This window comes from Drosophila arizonae, chromosome 5 (genome assembly GCF_054131065.1).
Source record: "Drosophila arizonae isolate 15081-1271.41 chromosome 5, UAZ_ARI_1.0, whole genome shotgun sequence".
Classification (NCBI taxonomy): Eukaryota; Metazoa; Arthropoda; class Insecta; order Diptera; family Drosophilidae; genus Drosophila; species Drosophila arizonae.
The window spans coordinates 15,952,485-15,971,301 of NC_142925.1; the positions used below are offsets into that span (position 1 = coordinate 15,952,485).

The 18,817-nt window shown below is 44.1% G+C and overlaps 5 protein-coding genes across 8 annotated transcripts; 2 read left to right on the forward strand and 3 right to left on the reverse strand.

Annotated features, from left to right (window-relative positions):
- Positions 1-552: 552 nt before the first annotated feature.
- Positions 553-12,521, reverse strand: Smurf (SMAD specific E3 ubiquitin protein ligase). Of its 4 annotated transcripts, none has more exons than XM_089469574.1 (8): positions 12,343-12,521; positions 10,825-11,365; positions 10,721-10,759; positions 4,738-4,974; positions 2,384-4,673; positions 2,124-2,323; positions 1,892-2,055; positions 553-1,832 (listed from the first exon to the last, which is right to left on the reverse strand). In XM_089469574.1, the coding sequence occupies exons 2-8, from the start codon at positions 10,877-10,879 to the stop codon at positions 1,548-1,550; spliced, it is 3,270 nt and encodes a 1,089-aa protein (XP_089325700.1). In that variant the 5' UTR covers positions 10,880-11,365; positions 12,343-12,521; the 3' UTR covers positions 553-1,547. The 4 variants fall into 4 exon arrangements, with proteins under 4 accessions (XP_089325700.1, XP_017866769.2, XP_089325699.1 ...); XM_018011280.2 differs by having other exon boundaries at positions 12,250-12,521; XM_089469573.1 differs by having other exon boundaries at positions 10,825-11,387; positions 12,250-12,521.
- On the reverse strand, positions 6,685-10,690 carry ND-51L1 (NADH dehydrogenase (ubiquinone) 51 kDa subunit-like 1). Its single transcript, XM_018011284.2, has one exon. The coding sequence runs from the start codon at positions 9,259-9,261 to the stop codon at positions 6,742-6,744; it is 2,520 nt and encodes an 839-aa protein (XP_017866773.1). The 5' UTR covers positions 9,262-10,690; the 3' UTR covers positions 6,685-6,741.
- An 8-nt stretch (positions 12,522-12,529) lies between the features above and the next one.
- Positions 12,530-13,344, forward strand: LOC108616224 (uncharacterized). Its single transcript, XM_018011290.2, has 2 exons — positions 12,530-13,064; positions 13,134-13,344. Exons 1-2 carry the CDS (start codon positions 12,681-12,683, stop codon positions 13,209-13,211), a joined length of 462 nt encoding a protein of 153 aa, XP_017866779.1. The 5' UTR covers positions 12,530-12,680; the 3' UTR covers positions 13,212-13,344.
- icln (chloride nucleotide-sensitive channel icln) lies at positions 13,215-14,207 on the reverse strand. The gene is made up of 2 exons (XM_018011288.2): positions 14,065-14,207; positions 13,215-13,990 (listed from the first exon to the last, which is right to left on the reverse strand). The coding sequence occupies exons 1-2, from the start codon at positions 14,181-14,183 to the stop codon at positions 13,390-13,392; spliced, it is 720 nt and encodes a 239-aa protein (XP_017866777.1). The 5' UTR covers positions 14,184-14,207; the 3' UTR covers positions 13,215-13,389.
- Positions 14,208-14,460: 253 nt separating this feature from the next.
- RhoGAP54D (Rho GTPase activating protein at 54D) lies at positions 14,461-18,731 on the forward strand. The gene is made up of 7 exons (XM_018011282.2): positions 14,461-14,957; positions 15,021-15,271; positions 15,331-16,131; positions 16,208-16,371; positions 16,534-17,583; positions 17,675-18,009; positions 18,077-18,731. The coding sequence occupies exons 1-7, from the start codon at positions 14,821-14,823 to the stop codon at positions 18,432-18,434; spliced, it is 3,096 nt and encodes a 1,031-aa protein (XP_017866771.1). The 5' UTR covers positions 14,461-14,820; the 3' UTR covers positions 18,435-18,731.
- The last annotated feature ends 86 nt before the right edge of the window (positions 18,732-18,817 follow it).

The following is an 18,817-nucleotide window of genomic DNA, read 5'->3' on the forward strand; positions in this document are numbered from 1 at the left end:
TGAGCCCTAATATATATATATAATTTAATTAAAAATATAGACAGAAACGTTTACTTCAATACATTGTAATTTACTTCTTAAGTCTTTGATTATATGAATTTTAAAGATTGTTTACAACGATTTGTTAATCTTTTATGAAGAATTTAGCAGGATTTCCGCTCTTGTTCATAAAGTTGTCAGTTTATCAATTTCAGATAGAGCTTAAAAGTTAACATTCAATTTGTTCTTGTGTCTGTTGTATGTATGTATGTCTCTTGTATGTTATCTGTTGTATGCTAAGTTTAATTGAAGTGTTTTTGCGATAATGAAATCAATACAGGTTCGTTCTAGGGATTCTTATATAGCTACTAATTGTTACAATTTAATTCAAAGACAGTTAAAAATTTTTACTAATATCACTTTCTAGAAATTTGTCCAATTCGTATCGTTCTTCAATTGTAACGTATCATGTGCCTACATATAATTTGTTCATCGAAATATTTTAATTAGTTTTGGCATAAATTGAGTCGCAGGCCGAGCCGAGCCAGCTAAAAAATAAAGTATTTAATCAAATTCAATTTAAATAATTTTCATTTATTTAAAATTTTTAAAATAACTAATTAGAATAATTGAGTAATTTTTCAAGTGTTTTTTTGATTTGTAATTGTATTTGTGTTTTTGGTGTTTAGGGAAGGGTGAATGATGATGAGTAAATATTTCAATTAAAATTACATTTTTATGAATATGTATAATGTGCTCTTTGTGGGACTGAATGATTTTTTTGTTTTGTTTAGAAAATGTGTGCGTGTGTGTGTATTTAAAGACAATATTAACAATAAAAAACTTAGCATTGAGTTGATTTCTTTATAAATGTACAAAATATAATTAGTAAACATAAAAATGCATTTAAAACTAAACAAAAGCAATAAATTGCTGGTTCAATGCCTACAATTATAAAAACTTGTTATCGTGGTTGTTTTTTTTTTGTTACGCCTAATTATTAACTATGATATATATATATATGTTTTATATACATATATATAAATATAAAATGTATATGTATATGGGTTCAATAATTAAAACTACAATTTATAACACGACGTAAACAAACAAAGGCCAAGGGTAGACAGCTGAATACAAGTATATATTTATATAGATATACATGTATTTATGTATGTACGTTTGAGTGTATATGCACTTGGTAACTATGTTAAAGAACTATCGCCTTTGAGTGGGCAACACATAAATATGTATGTAATAAGTCTGTTTAATTATTTTATCGTTTCTTTCTTAAATTTGATATTGTTTTTTTGACTGCAAAAGGCGCAGCAAAACACTAAACAGCATTGCGGAGCATTTTTCAACAGACAAATTCCAATGCAATTTTTTTTTTTTTTTGGGGGGGCACGCAGGCCAGTATAATTTTGATTTCAAATCGCTTTTATATATTCTTGTAAGTGATATAATGCAAGAATGAGTGTACAAGAATGCGCTCGTATGTGTAAGAGTGTGTATATGCATGTATGTGTGTGTGGGTGTGTCTGTATTTGTGTATGTGTGCGTTGTAATTATTCCACAGCAAATCCACAGGTTTCCTCAACGGCTTGCGTCAGCTTGTCACAGAGCAGCTGATAGCTTTCGTAGGGCGGCAAGTCAATGCGATTGAAGCAGGTGTGTGCCTTGGGCAAATTTTGTGTGGGCACATCTGCCGTTAGATGTATGGTAAACAGACGTGGCCCCACCGCTCCTGTAGAGCCTTGCAGCGCACGAAATCCTTGCAGCGGCACCCGCGAAGAGCCCGTCACAAATTGCAGTAAGCGTGCACGCATCTCAGAGCTGTACGACTCAACCACCTGAAATAAACGATATGTTTTTTGACGAATATAATTGATAATAAGAATAGGTATCTTACCTGCCAGAACCACTGAACCTGAGGTGTGTCATTGGTACAATGTTTCATTCTCGTATTACTGCGCCAGTCATTGACATCGATGCTAGAGATGCCTCCAATAACCAATTCCAATTCGCGCTCATCGAATGGCCGCAACAAATGGCTGGGTATCAGTTCGCAGAAGCCTATGCAATTAGAAATAGGTTTGAGTAAGTAAGGTATTCTATATATATGATAAAGAGTAATAACTGACCTTTCTGCAGTGCCAAAAACTGTTGCTCGATGCCACGCATAAACCGATAGTTCACATAAAGCTTTACATACTCGCGCTTATTCTCCTCGGTAACGGGAATAGACGCCCCGCCGGGCTTCAGCTCGTGCACCACCAGAGCTCCAAAGCTATTGTTCTCCACGCTAAATGTGGACTCGATAATCCCGCTGATATTGCTTTCCCTGTAAAATAAAAACAACATTTAATAAGTGCAAACTAAAAGACTTCCAATTTATACTTACAGCATCCAAGTGAGACTGCGATGCAGTTCAGGGTCCACACCCTCAATATCTCCTAGGGTGATGGGTTTGTTCAACAGTTGCTTGTAGAAGGGCGTGGTGAAGCCGCCATCGAGACAATGACCATGGAAAACCGCAATGCCCAGAATGCGGCCAACGAAATGAAAGTAGGACAGGTGATCGGGATTGATGCTTGAATCGGGATTGATTTGCAGCGTATAATGATCGTCGCGGCTGTACTGGAATAGGCCGTAGTGTGGATTGAGCATCTCGCGGGATAACAGATGAAGCCATTCGCGTGCCACCCCACCATAATCCAGGCCCTCTTCGTTCTTGAACTTGACCATGAGCCGTTTGCGCATGTCCTTAGCGCGCATCTTCATAATCAGTCTGTAGCTCTCCTCAAAAATCTCGCTGCGCGACACCTCCAGCCGACAGTGGCCCGACTGTGGCTGCAACGTTTGCAGTTCCGAACGCAATGCCCGCATTTTGCCAACCAAATCGCGTCGATACTTTGGCAGTAGATCAGCGCCTTCAAGCAAACCCTGCGGCAGGTCCGGCACCACAATGTGCGGCGTAGCTCGGCGATGCGGTGTGGCTGTCGTACTGCCAGTGTTCGAGGTCGCAGGTGGTGGTGCTGCAGTCGGTGGTGGTGCTGCTGTTGCTGGTGGAGCTGCCGCTGCACTATTTGGTGTCGCTGCTGGCGCATTTCCACTGCCATTGCATATCCTTTGGAGTATGCTGCCGCTCAGCCGTGGATCCGTGAACTGGGTGGTGCGATTATTGTGATCTACAAAGTAAACGCGGCCCGAGGCCGTCTTACGCTGCTCCCAGCCGCTTGGCAGCGACCCAATCTCGTCCAGCGACAGATGCTGCGTGTCAAGATCGCGAGGTATGCGCGGATCATGCCACGTGGAGACCCCAGTGAGTATATGATAGAAATACACCTGACCCTGCTGTGTCGTGCGCATCTCATAGCCCGGTGGCAAGTCCAGAAAAGGACGCGCCGCCTGATTTGCCGCCGCTACAGCTGCCGAGCCGTAACGCACACCACCCGGCATGGCCGCACCACCTGCCCCAGTATTTCGCGTGCCCCGTGACGATCTCCGACGCGCCGCTGCTTCCTCTGCTGCCTGACGCGAGCTGCGCCGCTGCGAACGCTGCGCAGGCGTTGCCGTCGCTGCCGTCCTCTCCGATCTGCTGCTAACTGGCTGACTACTGTTCGCATTCGGACTATGCACGCTGCCGTTGCCGTTGCCATTGCCGTTGCTGCTGCTGTTGGCGGTGGTGGGTGTGGCAGGCGTTGATGATGAAGATGTCGTGGTGGCAGCGGTGGGGCTCTGCCTGGGCGGTGTTGTTGCAGGCGTGGTTGTCGTTGTCGGTGCCGTTGTCGTGCCATCCTCCGCCTGCCAGCCGTTGCTGGAGCCGTGCTGAGGCTGCGCCGACTGGACACTCTGTGCGTTGCCGTTCACATAGTTCTGCTGGCCAGTGGGCGATGTGGGCGTCGCCTCGCCCGGCGCATGCCCGTTCAGTGCTGTCGATGCTTGATGCTTTGGCGTTTTCACATGATTGTCGTTGTTGCTGCTATGCAGGCGACCAGTCGCCGTCGTTGTCGTTGTTGTTGTCGCATTGTTGCTGCTGCTGCCGTTGCTGTTGCTGTTGCTGCTGGTGCTGTTGTTGGGCGTAGATGGCTCCAGTGCCGCATTTCCCGCTCGACTGGACGTTGACTTTTTACCCGGTGTGGCCGTCGCTGTCGTCGTCGTCGTCGTTCCCGCGGTTCCCGAGCTGGGACTGGTGTTCTCTTTACCACCCGCCCCGCCCACGCCTACACTAGAGAGTATTTCCGTTGAGTGACGCCGCTCGTCTGACATCTCGCGCGACATCTGACGATTGCTGTGGCCGTTGAGCAGATTTGTGCAAGTTGTGGAGCGTGTTGGACCTGCCGGCGGCTGCCTGTCCACGTTGTTGCCATTGTGCTGATGACGCTGCTGCGGCGACTTTGTCCCCGCTGGCGTTGCCGGCACTCTGGGTCTATCCCATTGCGTCGATTTGGTCGCATGATTCACATAGTAGATGCGTCCGTTGTCCGTGCGTCGCTCCTCCCAGCCTTCCGGCAGGTGATCCACCGAGGAGGACTCCTCCTCTGACGGACCACGCACATCGCCGCTGGGTCCCACAATGGCCAGCGGGTTGCCACTGCAGGGTCCATCTTTGGCAAGCAGCGAGATGATGATCTGCCCGCGCACCAACTCATCGTCGTCCGGGGACAATTTACCAAGATCCAGGCGTTGAACTAGAAAGTTGTAAAGGCATTCGATTAGCAACTTTTATCAATTGGAATAGGCGAATTTACTTACATCCCGTGCCCTTTAGACTCTGTATGGTCACGGCGGGAATGCGCACACAGCCCAGAAATCCGCTGCCCTTGTGTATCTTTCGCTGATTCCAAACGGTTATCGTTATCGAATCGCCACGCCCCAGAAACAGATCGTAGTGCGCATTCCATTTGGGATCCAGCGAGGACTTGCTTATCTCTGTGGAGTAGACCTGCCCGGTGCCATCCACCTGAACTTTTGCAAACGGATCGGGCAACCCTATAAAAAACAAACCAAATTGGAGTAATTTTAGTAATTTGCTAAACAATATTTATTTAAATGGCTTGCATGTGGCAAATTAAACAAGCTATATAAGCAAACAGCGTGCAGACAAACACGACAAAGTGGAGTTTGGTCTCTGTTGTGAATTACAATAATCTCTCTATAGCAATGCTTCGATTTCTATTGCTGATATGGTTGCTGATCCACTCAATGCAACTCGCCTCTTGCTATATACCCCATGCTCGTCCTGGCTTCCCTGATCGCATCGCTATCGATCTAAGGCGACTGAACCCAGCCTGCATGGAGGAGCAGCAACCGGAAATTGAAACAACAACAAAAACAACATCGACTGCGACAACGTCGAGTGACACAATTGAAATCAACGGCTTCGCCTAGGCTAGGTTATCAGAGCGGCCCCCTTCTAATCATCAAGTAACGCACACAGCTTTCCTGTGAGTCCCCTCTCAGCGTAATCAGACAATCTCTACTGCCCACTGAGGGTAATCACACTCTGAAACATATACTCAATTTTAGATTACTCGGAGAACAATCACTGGCTGACCTATATATAAACAGACGCATCATTGACGCAGCCACACATCCCAGAAGTTATGGCTTCCATTCGCTTCGGCACCTTTACCGCTTGGTTGTTTCTGGCACTAGTGACGCTGTGCGTCGCCTCGACAATGGCTGCACCGTTCGACGAGCGCCGCTGGAGTCGACCACGTGTCAACCAACCATATCCTCGCATACCCGGCACGCCGCCCTTCAATCCACATGGCTGAGCGACTCCAACGAGATTCATTCATTCAATTAGCCTAGTTCATACGATTGTGAATAGTTGACCGCAGAGGGCAACAAGTTTCAATTAAATCACAACGGCGCTTTAATAATTGTCTTTAATACTGACCCAAAAGCATGAACGAGGCCAAGTGCCAATAGATGGGATGAGTCTTATACCTAATTCCATATACACAGTGGGATATCAGTGATGAGGTAGACGAACCACTATGTCTCTATCATATGTCACTGAAGCAATTAGCATTGATTTATGCACACACCCAAGAAGTGGTAATAAAGCATTCTATACGAGTATTTGCATAACATATATGTATATGTATATATATATTTATATATATATAGATATATATGTGGCAGCTAGCAAGGTGATTAAAATGAAATGCCAGCTCGCTTGCTGCTATCCTGTTGACTGTCAGGCATATTGCTTCTACCTGTAGTTGCAGCCCAGCGCGCGCTCGCACCTGTATCTGAGCACCTGGTGTGTGTGTGTGTGTGTGTGTGTGGGTAATTTGAACTGTGGACGACGGCAACAGCTGTTGATTGATTTTATGCTCCAAAGAACACAAAAGCAAAATGGCAAAAAGTAAAAGGAAATAGCGGCCAGAACGATGGTCGACTTGGATATGCTCTCAAAAGTTGCATTATATAATCAGCGTATACTCAATGAATAGGGATGGTATCATAACATTTCGAGCTGTCACAACGATTTGGCATTCTCCCAAGCCGCACAGTGGAAAGTGCCGATCGATTGACTACCGTATCCCGACCCACTGTCGACCACATGTCGTTCAACCCCATTTGGCTTAACGCTACGTGGCACAATTTTGCGGCTCAGTGGGAATACTTTGTGGAAAATGAACGACTGGCTGCACTTTCACTCGGCTGCAAGAGGAAGTCATTGTTGCATGAAGTTAACCGACGAAGGAAAGGTTTTTTTTATTGCAAATAAAACGTCATTTACACTTATGTGGATTTGGAGCACGATGCATTCACGGCGGGAGGCTTTTTATGGGCAGGTGCGGCAGCGGCGGCGGCGGCGGCAGCATCACTCTCGGCACGCTTACGCATGCGCTCCTCGATGACTGGACGAAAATGGCGAATCAGTCCCTGGGGTGGCCAGGCAGCGCCGTCGCCCAGAGCGCATATGGTGTGGCCCTCGATTTGTTTGGTTATCTCCCAGAGCATGTCGATCTCGCTGGGCTTCGCCTGCCCGGTGACAAAGCGCTGCATGATGAGGTGCACCCAGTGCAGGCCCTCGCGGCAGGGCGTGCATTGGCCGCAGCTCTCGTGCTTGTAAAAGGCGGCCAGACGTGCAATTGCCTTGATGATGTCCGTCGTCTTGTCCATCACGATGATGGCGCCGGTGCCCAGCGAAGATCGCACGGCCATCAGACCGTCATAGTCGTGTATAGATTTCGATGCGTCTTCCTTGGGAATACAGGGGGTTGATGAGCCGCCCGGTATGATAGCCAGCAAGTTATCCCAGCCACCAAGAACGCCTCCGGCATGTCGTTCAATGAGCTCTCGTGTGGGCATCGACATCTCCTCCTCCACTGTGCAGGGTCGCTCCACATGTCCCGAGATATTGAACAGTTTTGTGCCCGAGTTGCGAGTGCGCCCAAAGCTGGCAAACCACTTACCCCCACGCCTGCAAATCGCGGGTACCACGGCCACAGTCTCCACATTGGTAACTGTCGAGGGGCAGCCAAAGACACCCACGTCCGCGGGAAAGGGCGGCTTGCTGCGTGGCTTTCCTGCCTTGCCCTCCAAGGATTCGATCAGCGATGTCTCCTCGCCGCACACATAGGCCCCAGCGCCGCGCTGCACATACAGATCATAGTCGAAGCCCGATCCACAGGCATTCTTACCCAGGAATCCTGCCTTGTAGGCCTCCGCTATGGCGTACTGTAGATTGCAGGTCTCGTTAAAGAACTCACCGCGCACATAGATGTAGCCGGCATTGGCCCCCATTGCATGACTGACTATCAGGCATCCCTCCACAAGCTTGTGCGGATCGTGGCGAAAAATCTCTCGATCCTTGCACGTGCCCGGCTCGCCCTCGTCGCCATTGACGACCAGAAACTTAGGTCGGCCATCGGGCGGTTTGTTCATAAAGGAGTATTTGAGGCCAGTGGGAAAACCAGCTCCGCCACGGCCACGCAAGCCCGACGTCTTAATCTCGTTAATAATCCAGGGCGAACCTTTTTCGATTATCTCTTTGGTTTTGTACCAGTCGCCCCGCTTCATGGCTGCCTTCAGACGCCAGTCGTGAAGGCCGTACAGATTTGTGAAGATGCGGTCCGCGTCTGCCAGCGGACCGAAAGTCGTCTTAGTTTGAGGTGGCGGTGTGCCTGGCGGAGGACCCTTGGGCGGAGGCGGTGGACCTGGCGGCTTGGCTGCTGCACCACCGGATGCGGGAGCTTTAGCATCTGCTGCAGACTTTGCCGGAGGAGAATCTTTGCCAGCGCCTAATATTGTCGACACTCCAGGAGTTGGCTTCCTGTCGTAAATAACTGATACAGGGTTTGTATCAACTAAACCAGGTAGTGTGTTTGCTCTGGCTCCTGGAGCTGGAGGAGTTGCCTGCACAAATGTGGAAAATGACTTTGAGGATCCTTGTTGTCCGTTATTCGCTGGAGGTTTCTTCGGAGTTGCCTTTTTCCTGACGCCAGACAGATCTTCCCTTTTAATCTCCTGTCTATCGCCATTCGTAGGAGTACATTTTAATAGAGCTTTTCGTTTTGGCTTATACTTGAAGTACATTGTCTTCGCATTCTCAAGCTTCTCGGCAACTTTATCATCGTCTGTTTCAAGGATCTGCTTGTTTACTGGAAATTTGTTCTCTTCGCGTACGGGCTTCAATGGAAAATTTTCTATCTCTTTATATAGAATTGGCGGCTTCCTTTTCATTCTATCTTTAATATTCATTTTTGGTTCTCTAATTCGATCCTTCAGTTTCTTCTTTAGCCAACCACGTACGTACTCTTGTTTTTTCTCCAATGTTCCTGGTTTCAAAAATCTTCGAATATTGCGCAACGGTTTCAAACATTTTTGGACTCTCAATTTTTTCTTAGCTAACTCTTCTTCGGTCATTGCAAGTAAATCTTTCTTCTCATCCCCGCTCTTATTGCTATCGGAGCCTTTCTGGTTGTCATTGCCCTTCGTACACATTGTCATAGACTGCGTCATCTTTGCGGGCAGCTTTATGACTGAATTATTTTTTAAGGCTTGCACCTGACGAATGCTCAGCACAAACTTCCCATCCGCCGAGGATCTCATGAGAGTCGATTCCAAGTTGATTTTCTTGGGCATTTCGATCACAGGCTGTGCTCCACTAGAGTCCTTCATTTTGCCATCATTGTCTAGGTCTTTATCGATTTCTGACGGAGTTTTACCATTTGACAACGTACGCCGCAAATGTGAAATTGCAAAAGGCAAGTTGCACCTTGATGTTATTTGATTGCGCAACAGCAGTGCAATCATCGTACTTCTTTAATCCCACAATTCTACACAAATTGAATTATTATATTGCACCTTTTGTTTCTGATAGCAAAAGCAAAAGTCTACTACGAGAAATATATATATGATATATATATATATAGTGCGTGTTTGTATGTATATGTATATTGAATGTGTATCAAACTAATAATTTCTGAAGGGCCAAAAGTATTGCTGAAATTTAATTCTGAATAACAATTTCGACAACTGAATGAACATTTTAAATAGAAGTTTATAGTAAAATTTTGAAAACTATTATGCGTTGTTTCGTTTCGACTTGGGTGATAGAAAAATTAGTCATAACATATGCTTCCCACGCCCATGATATCTATTTATATATCTCTCTAGAAATCAAATGCTTTCTGATAGTGTCAAGTCCTCTACGTAAGACCCTAAAACACACTCACACATTTTACCCAATTTGTAACTGCGTTTGTGTTTTTCCCAACGTGCCCAGTGCGATACTTGCTTATAGCACGAATCTAATCAGTCTAACGATAAACAAAAAAGCGCCCAACTTTTTCGCCATTTGCACGCATTTGCATGGAAGCAAAAAGCATTCAGAAATCAAACCAATCCCAGCCCAACCATGTCAAGTGCATTGATGTCGACTCGATGTGAATCTGTAACATGAACAAAGAGTGACATCAAGTCCACAGCCCGCTAGCTACTCGGATAGCTACTTGGCATGCTGCTGTTAATTACACATTAGCATTTCTGTGCCATTCGTATGGCATAGAAATCCACACCAATCGCAGCTCCTTTTTTGGGGTTCCCCTCATGAACACCTGTCGAATGCGTATCAAACTAATAATATATACTATAATTTGAAGAAATGTATAAAAGAAAAAAAAAAATAGAAACATTAGGCAATGCGGACGGCGCTATAGTCGTCGCTTCGACGCCCCCCGCGTGTTTTAAGTGCAACGATGTGTAAAAACAAAAAAGAAATGAATAAGAGAAATATAACACAAGCACACACACATCCACAAATTGGGTTGTGCGTGCATGAGTGCGAGAGCGAGAGAGCAACACAATGAAAGTAAATTAGTAATAATTCATTTTAGTTATGTGTAAACAAATTATATATATATACATACATATATGTATGTCTATGCATATATATTTATATATATACATATATAAATGGCATGGCAACCCTAATTTGAGCTAGCGCTGCCTAGCCAGCTCCCTATCACCATCGCCCCCGCCCACTCTTTGCCGGTAATTTGTACAAAAAAATGAAAGTAGACAAAAGGAAATGCTAAATTTAGCTACAACACCCGAGGTACGTAGCACGTTAAAACGCAGCGAAGCTCGACAACGGGAAAGAAACATTTTCTATTTGTTTGCTGATTGTTTTGAATTCGAAATCAATTTGCATAAACATCATTAATAATTTCAGATATTCACATACATGCATATATACATGAATTATACTTACGAAACAAATCCTTGCGCGCCAAATTCCTAGCACACAATACTGTAAGAGAAAAATGATAATAGATTAATAATCACATTTACTTAGAGGTAATTTGCATTACTTACGCGTTATTCGTATCTTATGTGTACCATTGCGACGCGGATAATCCAGTTTATTCATAATTTCAGACTTAATTTTGTTTTGTTTTTGCAATTGAATTTACATAGGTATATATATAAAAAATATATATATAAATATATATAGTTGAATTATCTGTTATTTGCTTATAAAACAATTGGTCTGTCGGACAATCGTGTTGATCATTTTCGGGCATTAAATGTTGTTAATTTTGTTGTTGTTGGCAGCATAAATTAATTGAAGCGAAGTAAAAGGAAGAGGTAGAGAGAAGTAGCAAAAAAAAAAAAAAAAAGAAACAGAAAACAAAAGTATCTCAATTTTCGTAGTTGTTGTTGCTGTTGTTGTTGGTATTGGTGTAGCAGCTGGTGCCGCTCTTGCTGTAGCCTTGAGGTTTGCTGCTACTGTTGCCGTTGCCGTTGTTGTTGCTATTGCTGCTGCTGTTGCTATTGCAGTTGCAGTTTTGTGTCATTTTTTGCACAGAGAAATATTTATAATTCATGTGTTGTTGGTTGGCACTGCGAACGCAAACTGCAATAGAAATATGACAAAACTGATTATTTATGAGTTTCATAATTCAATTTATACGAATTAGTTTTTTTTTTCTTCTTTCTTTTATTAGTACACACGCATTTTGATAACTAAAACGTTCGTTCGTTAAGATAAGCACTTGCATTTGTGTGGGTGGTTTGCTGAGCTTTGAAAATGAATGAAGTCCCTGAGTGTTGGTATTAGTGTATGTGTCATAATACAGACAGGGCGTGCAAAACTGTGCCGGCGGCGCACAGATAGACGACAGATAAAAGACACGGCGAAAAAAAAGTGAACGAAATCGGCTTTGGCAGGTAGCACACACAACTCACCAGAAACTGTTTTGCTTTTGTTGTTGTTGTTGATGCTGCCTTAAAACCATTTTACACGCACATGTTACACACAAACACACTGACACACACACACATACACACAGAAACACACTCATGTGAATACACGGGACACAGCCGTTGCAGGCAGCGTGCAGGCAATTTACAATTGCTGACTTTTATTATTTCATAAATTGTATTAAATAATGCACATACTACGAACGCATTTGTATATATACAATATACATATACACATGTATTTCACTCGCCGTTTAATTAATTTGATTTTTTTCCAATGCGTTTGTATGGGTGCATACTATTTTGTTTGTGCCTGTGTGTGTGCGTGTTTGTGTGTGTCTTCCACAAAATTTGCAATATTGTAAACGCCCTGCCCGCCACACACTTGTTAGTTATTATACGATTTGCGTACATGCACGTACATAGAAGTAGGCATGTAGCTGCATTTAACTATACACTACGTATTTAAATGCAACAACATTTGCAACAAAAATATTCTTTCGCTTTTTTACGCACTGCTCTCGTTTTTATACTTACAGAGAGACGGCGAGAGAGCAAATAATATACATATGTATGTATGTATGTATGAGCGACAACTGAATACGAATGAAGCACGTTAGCTGTACACACCGTTGGATTTTAAAACAACTTCTTTAATTTCAATTAATATAACTACATTATTTTCATCACTTGTTCTGTTTTGGCCCACGATTTAATTATTTTTACAACTATATAATGCTAATATCGCGCAGAAATCAGTTCTTGTTCAACGAGAAACGCCATTTTATGGTTCGTCCCAACACGTAGTGCTGTAAAACGATTTTTCTACACTGCTGACTACTTTTGTCAAGCCATCGTTATACAGCACTGAAAAATTTGGCGGTGTTTGTTTGGGATTTCGTGTTTCGGCTTCTTTTGGTGCCAAATATATACATAAATATTTGCGAAAATAAAAATAAGAAAGTAGAATGTCAATTACACTTGATTTCGATGCTAAGCAATTAGATAATAAGAGGCCGCTGCAACTGCATTACTTACCAGTTAAAATCGATGGCAACGGGGAATGTGCAAATGTGGATAAGTTTTTCAATAATTATACGCGGGAATCTTCAGAATATGGTCCCGGCGTGCTAACAAATTCACTAAGAGGTTATCCTCTAGTGGGCAAGCGTGAATCAGTGCCCGAGGGGTTTAAAGGTGTAGTCTTGCAAGAAACTGATCCACATCAGGAGCAACGTCAACTGCGTCTCACTGGCACCTTTGAGGAGTTTACGTACTGGAACTATGACAAAGTACCCTCCAAAGGCGACGCATACCAGCAGGCATTAATCTTGTTAGATGTGGCCGATGCGGTAAATATACTACATGAAGTATTTGTACAATGACATATGGTAAAGACATTTTAATTTTTTTTTTTTTAGCTGGCATCTCCCGTAAGCGAAGAACAACTCGAAGAGGAGCTGAAACGTTATCAGCAAGCAAAGAAAGAAAACACATAGAGATTCGTGCGCTTACAGCGTTTAGTATAATATATGTATATAGTATTCCAAAAGCTAATCAGATATTTTCACAAATCGTACTCTTTAGACTTATAATTTGTATAAAATATTCAAATATATAAATACGTATGTATGTTATGTTTATGTGGGGAGTAGGTTAGTGCACTTTTCTGCAGCCTTATTCATCCGCATCCTCGAAGCGTTCATCATCATCGTCCAGACTTAGATTTCGCATGCCACCTACTTCGCCGCCGTTGCGTCCTAGTGTGTGTGCATCCTCAGCCATGTCCTGGTCATCGAAGGCCATTCCAACGCCACCTGCATCCTCCATCGGATCGCTATCCTCAGAGTTGCTATCTGCCGAATCAGGGTGCAGGGCCTGGCAAGTGGTCATCGCATTGTACATGGTGTCCACAGTGTGAATATCGTCAGGTAGCAACCAGCACTCGGTTACTTCATCCAAATGTTGATCGATAGCATCCTCGAAATTATCATCGTCGTCGTCCTCATCATCCTGGTCGTGTTCATCACTGCCGTTGCCCTCGTCAACTTCGTTATTGGCAAGAGCAACAGCATTTCGACGCAGCTCATCCCCACCGCCCCCGTTCTGTCCATTGACTTCGGGAGATTGACCCATATAGACGCCTTCCCATTCTACTTTCCGGTCCAGCATAAAATAAATACATTTTCTAGGATTCGACGAAATTCCATGCAGGCTAACTTGCTTCCATTCAATCGAAATCCCTTCAGCAAGATCAGCCGGCTGCCAAGACAGCGTGCTTCATGAAAAAACAAATCCGAAAAAAAACAATTACTAAATATTTCGTGTGTGCAGAAAAAATTTTGCACTCACTTTTGTGAAATATATACTGTGCCGGGACCAACAATTTTATCTCCAAGCTTAAGCTTGATATTATTCGCGGTATATAAGAGACCGTGCTCAGGTGGGCTAATAGGCATTATTAATACCATTTTAATAGAAAATTATCAAAAAACACACGATAATAAACAGAATTGCGGTACGTCTGGCAGCGGCAAACTCGACCAGTGTTGCTAAATGTGAACTTTTCTAAATGGCAACAATTGCAAACAAATCAAAACCAGTTGCACTAATGATTATATATATTTATATATACTATAATATTCTATTATAATATCTATAATATTACAAGATTATATACTATACAAAATTCTTTAAATATAATTACAATGACAAATTTTTGACGTTTGTTCACACTCACACATTTATTTTGATGAAACGTAGCAACTCTGGAATTTCAATTCACAGCGGTTGGTTGAGAGCGTCTTGCAATTTTTTCAGAAAATTATATACACGGTTAAACAGTGAATTAATACCATGGAAAGTGCAGGCTATAATAGATTTTGTATAGTTTATTGAATATACAAATCAAAACAGATATTTTAAATATATGGATAAAGCTACATATTACAAGGACTAGTGGTTATTCCGCACTTTCTTTTGTTGTTGTTTTTGTCGTCGTCGTCATCGTTGTTGTTGGTGTTCGTGTTCCTGTGTTAAGTGGTCTATAGCAGCAGCTGCAACACAAAATTATATTCGATTGAAAGAGAACACGCCTTACCGCCAACAATGGACATGGAGTACGTGAATATCAACCAATTTAATGACCTCGAGCTCGCGTCGCGCATGCGCACCTGTAACTATGAGAAATACAAATCTCTCGTTCGTATGCATCTCTCATTCGAGCTTGAGCTGAACACCGATGAGTAAGTTAATCGTGAATTCATAAGTGTGCCTCTTTACTCATTCTCTCTGTGCGTCATTTGTAGATTTGATTTGGCCTGCCACGAAATCGTATATGAGGACAAAGGAAAGCTCAAGAAGTGGAACAGGCTGTCCAAGAAACACAGATTGGGCCATGTTGGCAACGCTGCAGGTGTTGCCACTGTGGCCGGCTGTGCCGCAGGTCATGGCAGCAAATCGGTGGGAAACAGTCCCACCGAATGCATCCAACAGCAAATTGATGCAGGTTTTCAAATGCATATGCTGGAACTAAAGGCATTTTTAATGCTGGAAAAGAGTAACTACTGAAGCATCTGAAAATCTTAGCACTTTAATGAAATTCATAAATAATTCCAGATATCACTCAGGAGGGTCTTTTTCGTAAAACAGGCGCAGTCTCGCGTCAAAATGAGTTGCGTCTGCACATTCAACAGGACAAGCCATTGGAACTGGAGCAAACTGGCTTCTCGGCGCACGACTGTGCAACCGTATTCAAAAGCTTTTTGGCCGAACTACCCGAACCTTTGCTAACGGATGCTCACTATCCAGCACATCTGCAAATCGCACCTCTTTGTCAAGCCCTCACAGAGAAGACACAGGCCTCCTTGGAAAGGCAGCAGCATTTGCTGCACTCGGTCCAGTTGCTGATTCTGCTGCTGCCGGATGAGCATCGCGAACTGCTGCAGCATATTATAGAAATGCTGCACGCTGTTGCGCAACATGAGGATAGCAATAAGATGTCCGCCGAGAATCTGGCCACAGTATTCACTCCACATCTAATATGTCCACGTAACCTGCCGCCAGAAGTGCTGCACTATACAGCAAAGCGAATGTCCAGTATTATTGCTTACATGATTACCCGAAACATGGAAATCTTCGCTGTGCCCGCCAAGCTGGCAACCGATATTCGGGCGTACTTTCTTGAACGCAAACGCAAGAAAACAATGTCGCCGGAGCAAACGCTTGACGAATCAATCTCGGACATCTCAACGGTCAACACGGTGTACACTTTTGTAGATCGGGCCGCCACTGCAGCAGCAACAAACACTAACAACACGGATACAGAGTTGGCCCAATTATACGCTCACATCCAAAGTCTGCCCGAATCGTCAAAGAAACGTCGCCTAATCAAACAGTTTAACAAACAAAATGGACAGGGTATGGACATAAATATATTCTATATATTTAATATATAATTGTTTATTTTTATTTATTTATTTGTTACTCTTTTCAGGTACTCCATTGCAATTGGTCGTTATGAATCGGCTAAAGAACAATGAGGCAACTCGTAGCGCCAAGTCCTTGAGTGACTCGATTAAGAAACACATATTCCATAAGAGTCTCATGTCACGTACTCCAAAACGTGCACCTGGCTTGCAGCCCTTGCGCGGATCTGAGGTGGGTGATGGCTGTCGGGTTGGTGTTTATTTTATATGCCTATGCGCTTTAACAATTGCTTAGATATTTTTATGAACAATATCCTTTGTGCTAACTGCATGAATTATGTATATTCACAATCGTTTTGTGCACTAATCGCATGTTTATTTGTTTTTCGCTCAGACGCCCAATCTAACGCATGCCAAAACTCCGAAGTTGCGTGTACTGTTCCAAAGTCCAACGCCAGCGATGCATATACCCACATCGGGACTCGGCACTAAACCATCATCATCAACCTCATCAGCATCATCATGTGGCTCTAACACAATGCACACTCTTCACAAGTCCATCTCATCCACATCCCTGAAAATTGAATCGTCATCGGATAGTAGCAGCTGTGGCGCTAATAGCAGCCATTCAGCTCCTGTGAGCCGGCAGCAATCGCATGAGCTGGCCACGGGATCAACTGCTGGGCCGGAGCTAGACGAGATCGACGCAACGTGCTGTGTGACGCCGGCGAAGATCATCTCGGCTGTGGCCCAGCAGCTGATCGGTGGGGCCGATAAAAAGACCGTGGCATGGAATGATCGCCGTTTGCTGGAGATCGAAGAGTACTCGAATCCCTGCACACCCGTGCAGCAATCGTCGCGATACAAGTCCGAGCCTAATTTGTGTAGTCTGCGGCCACAGGTGCACGACGACGATGGCGAGTGCGACGGCGATGCAGAATCAGCGCTGACGCCCATTGTGGAGGTATCAACAACCACAACGACCAGCAGCGGCATGGGCAAGTCGATAACGCGCAAACTGATGAAGGGTGTCAGCATGGGTAACCTGCGCTTTCCATTCAGCACGCCGGAGACAACGAAACGTTTGGTGCGCAGTGTTTCGGCAACACTCAAGCGACGTCCCAGCAGCAGCGACGATGCTAAGCACATAGGCTCCCATACGCAGACTGCTGATGCACCGCTGCTGGAGGATGTGGACGATAGCGATCTCGAGGATGAAGATGGCGATGGTGATGACGACACCTTGTCCGAGATAAACGGCAGTTCCAATGAGCTGCCCGGGGGCCTGGGCATGGCAGTTGATGTCAGCTACCATCAACAGCTGCTGCAGAGCAGTGTTTATCGAAACCTGGATCTGATAACAAGCACGCCAGCATTGCGTATGGCACGTCGTTCCATGTCACCCATAACCAAATCCACGCAGCGCATGCCCAAAGCCATGCAGGTAAATAAGGCATGATTGCTTAGCTTTCATTACTTTGCATGACAATCGATAATCCTGTCATGAAATGGAACTAAACGTTGACCACTTGCAGGAATCCATTATGACGCCGCGTTCCCGCAAGCCTGTGATGCTATTAACTGCATTGGGCAATGCTGACAAGCAACAGAACCAGAGCTGCTTTCTCGACCAGCAGCAGCAGCAGCAGGACGATGAGGTGCTCCTGCCTAGTAAACAGTTGGAGCCGCCTGTGTTGCACAGCGAAGATGCAACTTCCCTAGGTGGCTATGCGGACATACTGAGACGCCAGCAAAGCCTAATAGTCCAAAGGCAACGCACGAGCAGCAGCAGCAATAGCAACAGCAATGACTTGGAGCTGGAGCCCTCGATGGCGGGAAAGCCGCACAATGCGCTGTCAAACGATTTCAAGTGGGTTTTCTATTTGCGATAACTACATATATTATATAATAATTGTGGCAATCCTATTAAACTTTAGAGAATATTTGCTTACGCGCAGTGTCTTGACGGCGAGTCCAGCGGATTCATCTTTTGCCAGTCGTTCAGATGATTTTGGTGGTGCCAACACCACACAGGACATCGAGGACATTGAGGATTTCGAGGAGTCAGAACTGAGTCCCAGCTTGTTGTATTGCTTGGATGGTAACGAACCGGCAACTGCTTCACCTCTCTGTAGCCTAAATATCGGACGTAAGCGTTCGGCGGGCTCGCCACTGAAGACCCCGCTCGTTCATGATGATCCGAACAATAAGGAAAACCTTTCAAGTGAACATTTACTAACGAAGAAACTGCTAATTACTTCTACAGCGGAGTATCCAGGCGAAACGGCACTTTAGCTTTAAGTGTTTCACACATTTGAACGTTAAAACCGTTGCACGGTTTTAAAAAACTGTCTTATCAAAAGTATATATATATTGCTTCCTTCATATTGTTTTCAAAAACAAACCGAGCTGTTCCAATAGGACAGCATTTTAAGTATAAGAAAAACGCTTTCGCTTTGTAATTGACCGCGTTTTCACCGTAATTAAATAGTTTAACTTTAGACATTATAAATGCATGCCCCATAATTATTCACAATACATAAGAATACAATTTATATTCATTTAATAAAAATATTTTATTAACTCGTCGAATTAATTGTTAATGTGTCTTTTAGGCAACAAAGATGATTTTGATAATAATTAGGAATATGAATTTTCTATTTCAAACATTTAAATGC

Coding starts and splice junctions, on each gene's coding strand:
- ND-51L1 (XM_018011284.2), bottom strand. CDS start 9,261: ATGATTGCACTGCTGTTGCGCAATCAAATAACATCAAGGTGCAACTTG.
- Smurf (XM_089469574.1), bottom strand. CDS start 10,879: ATGAATAAACTGGATTATCCGCGTCGCAATGGTACACATAAGATACGA. Junction 2,324..2,383: donor CGCAGTCTCACTTGGATGCT/GTAAGTATAAAT, acceptor TTTATTTTACAG/GGAAAGCAATATCAGCGGGA. Junction 2,056..2,123: donor GTTTTTGGCACTGCAGAAAG/GTCAGTTATTAC, acceptor CTAATTGCATAG/GCTTCTGCGAACTGATACCC.
- LOC108616224 (XM_018011290.2), top strand. CDS start 12,681: ATGTCAATTACACTTGATTTCGATGCTAAGCAATTAGATAATAAGAGG. Junction 13,065..13,133: donor TGTTAGATGTGGCCGATGCG/GTAAATATACTA, acceptor TTTTTTTTTTAG/CTGGCATCTCCCGTAAGCGA.
- icln (XM_018011288.2), bottom strand. CDS start 14,183: ATGGTATTAATAATGCCTATTAGCCCACCTGAGCACGGTCTCTTATAT. Junction 13,991..14,064: donor ACAGTATATATTTCACAAAA/GTGAGTGCAAAA, acceptor TTTTTCATGAAG/CACGCTGTCTTGGCAGCCGG.
- RhoGAP54D (XM_018011282.2), top strand. CDS start 14,821: ATGGACATGGAGTACGTGAATATCAACCAATTTAATGACCTCGAGCTC. Junction 15,272..15,330: donor ATTTTTAATGCTGGAAAAGA/GTAACTACTGAA, acceptor AAATAATTCCAG/ATATCACTCAGGAGGGTCTT. Junction 16,132..16,207: donor TAACAAACAAAATGGACAGG/GTATGGACATAA, acceptor TACTCTTTTCAG/GTACTCCATTGCAATTGGTC.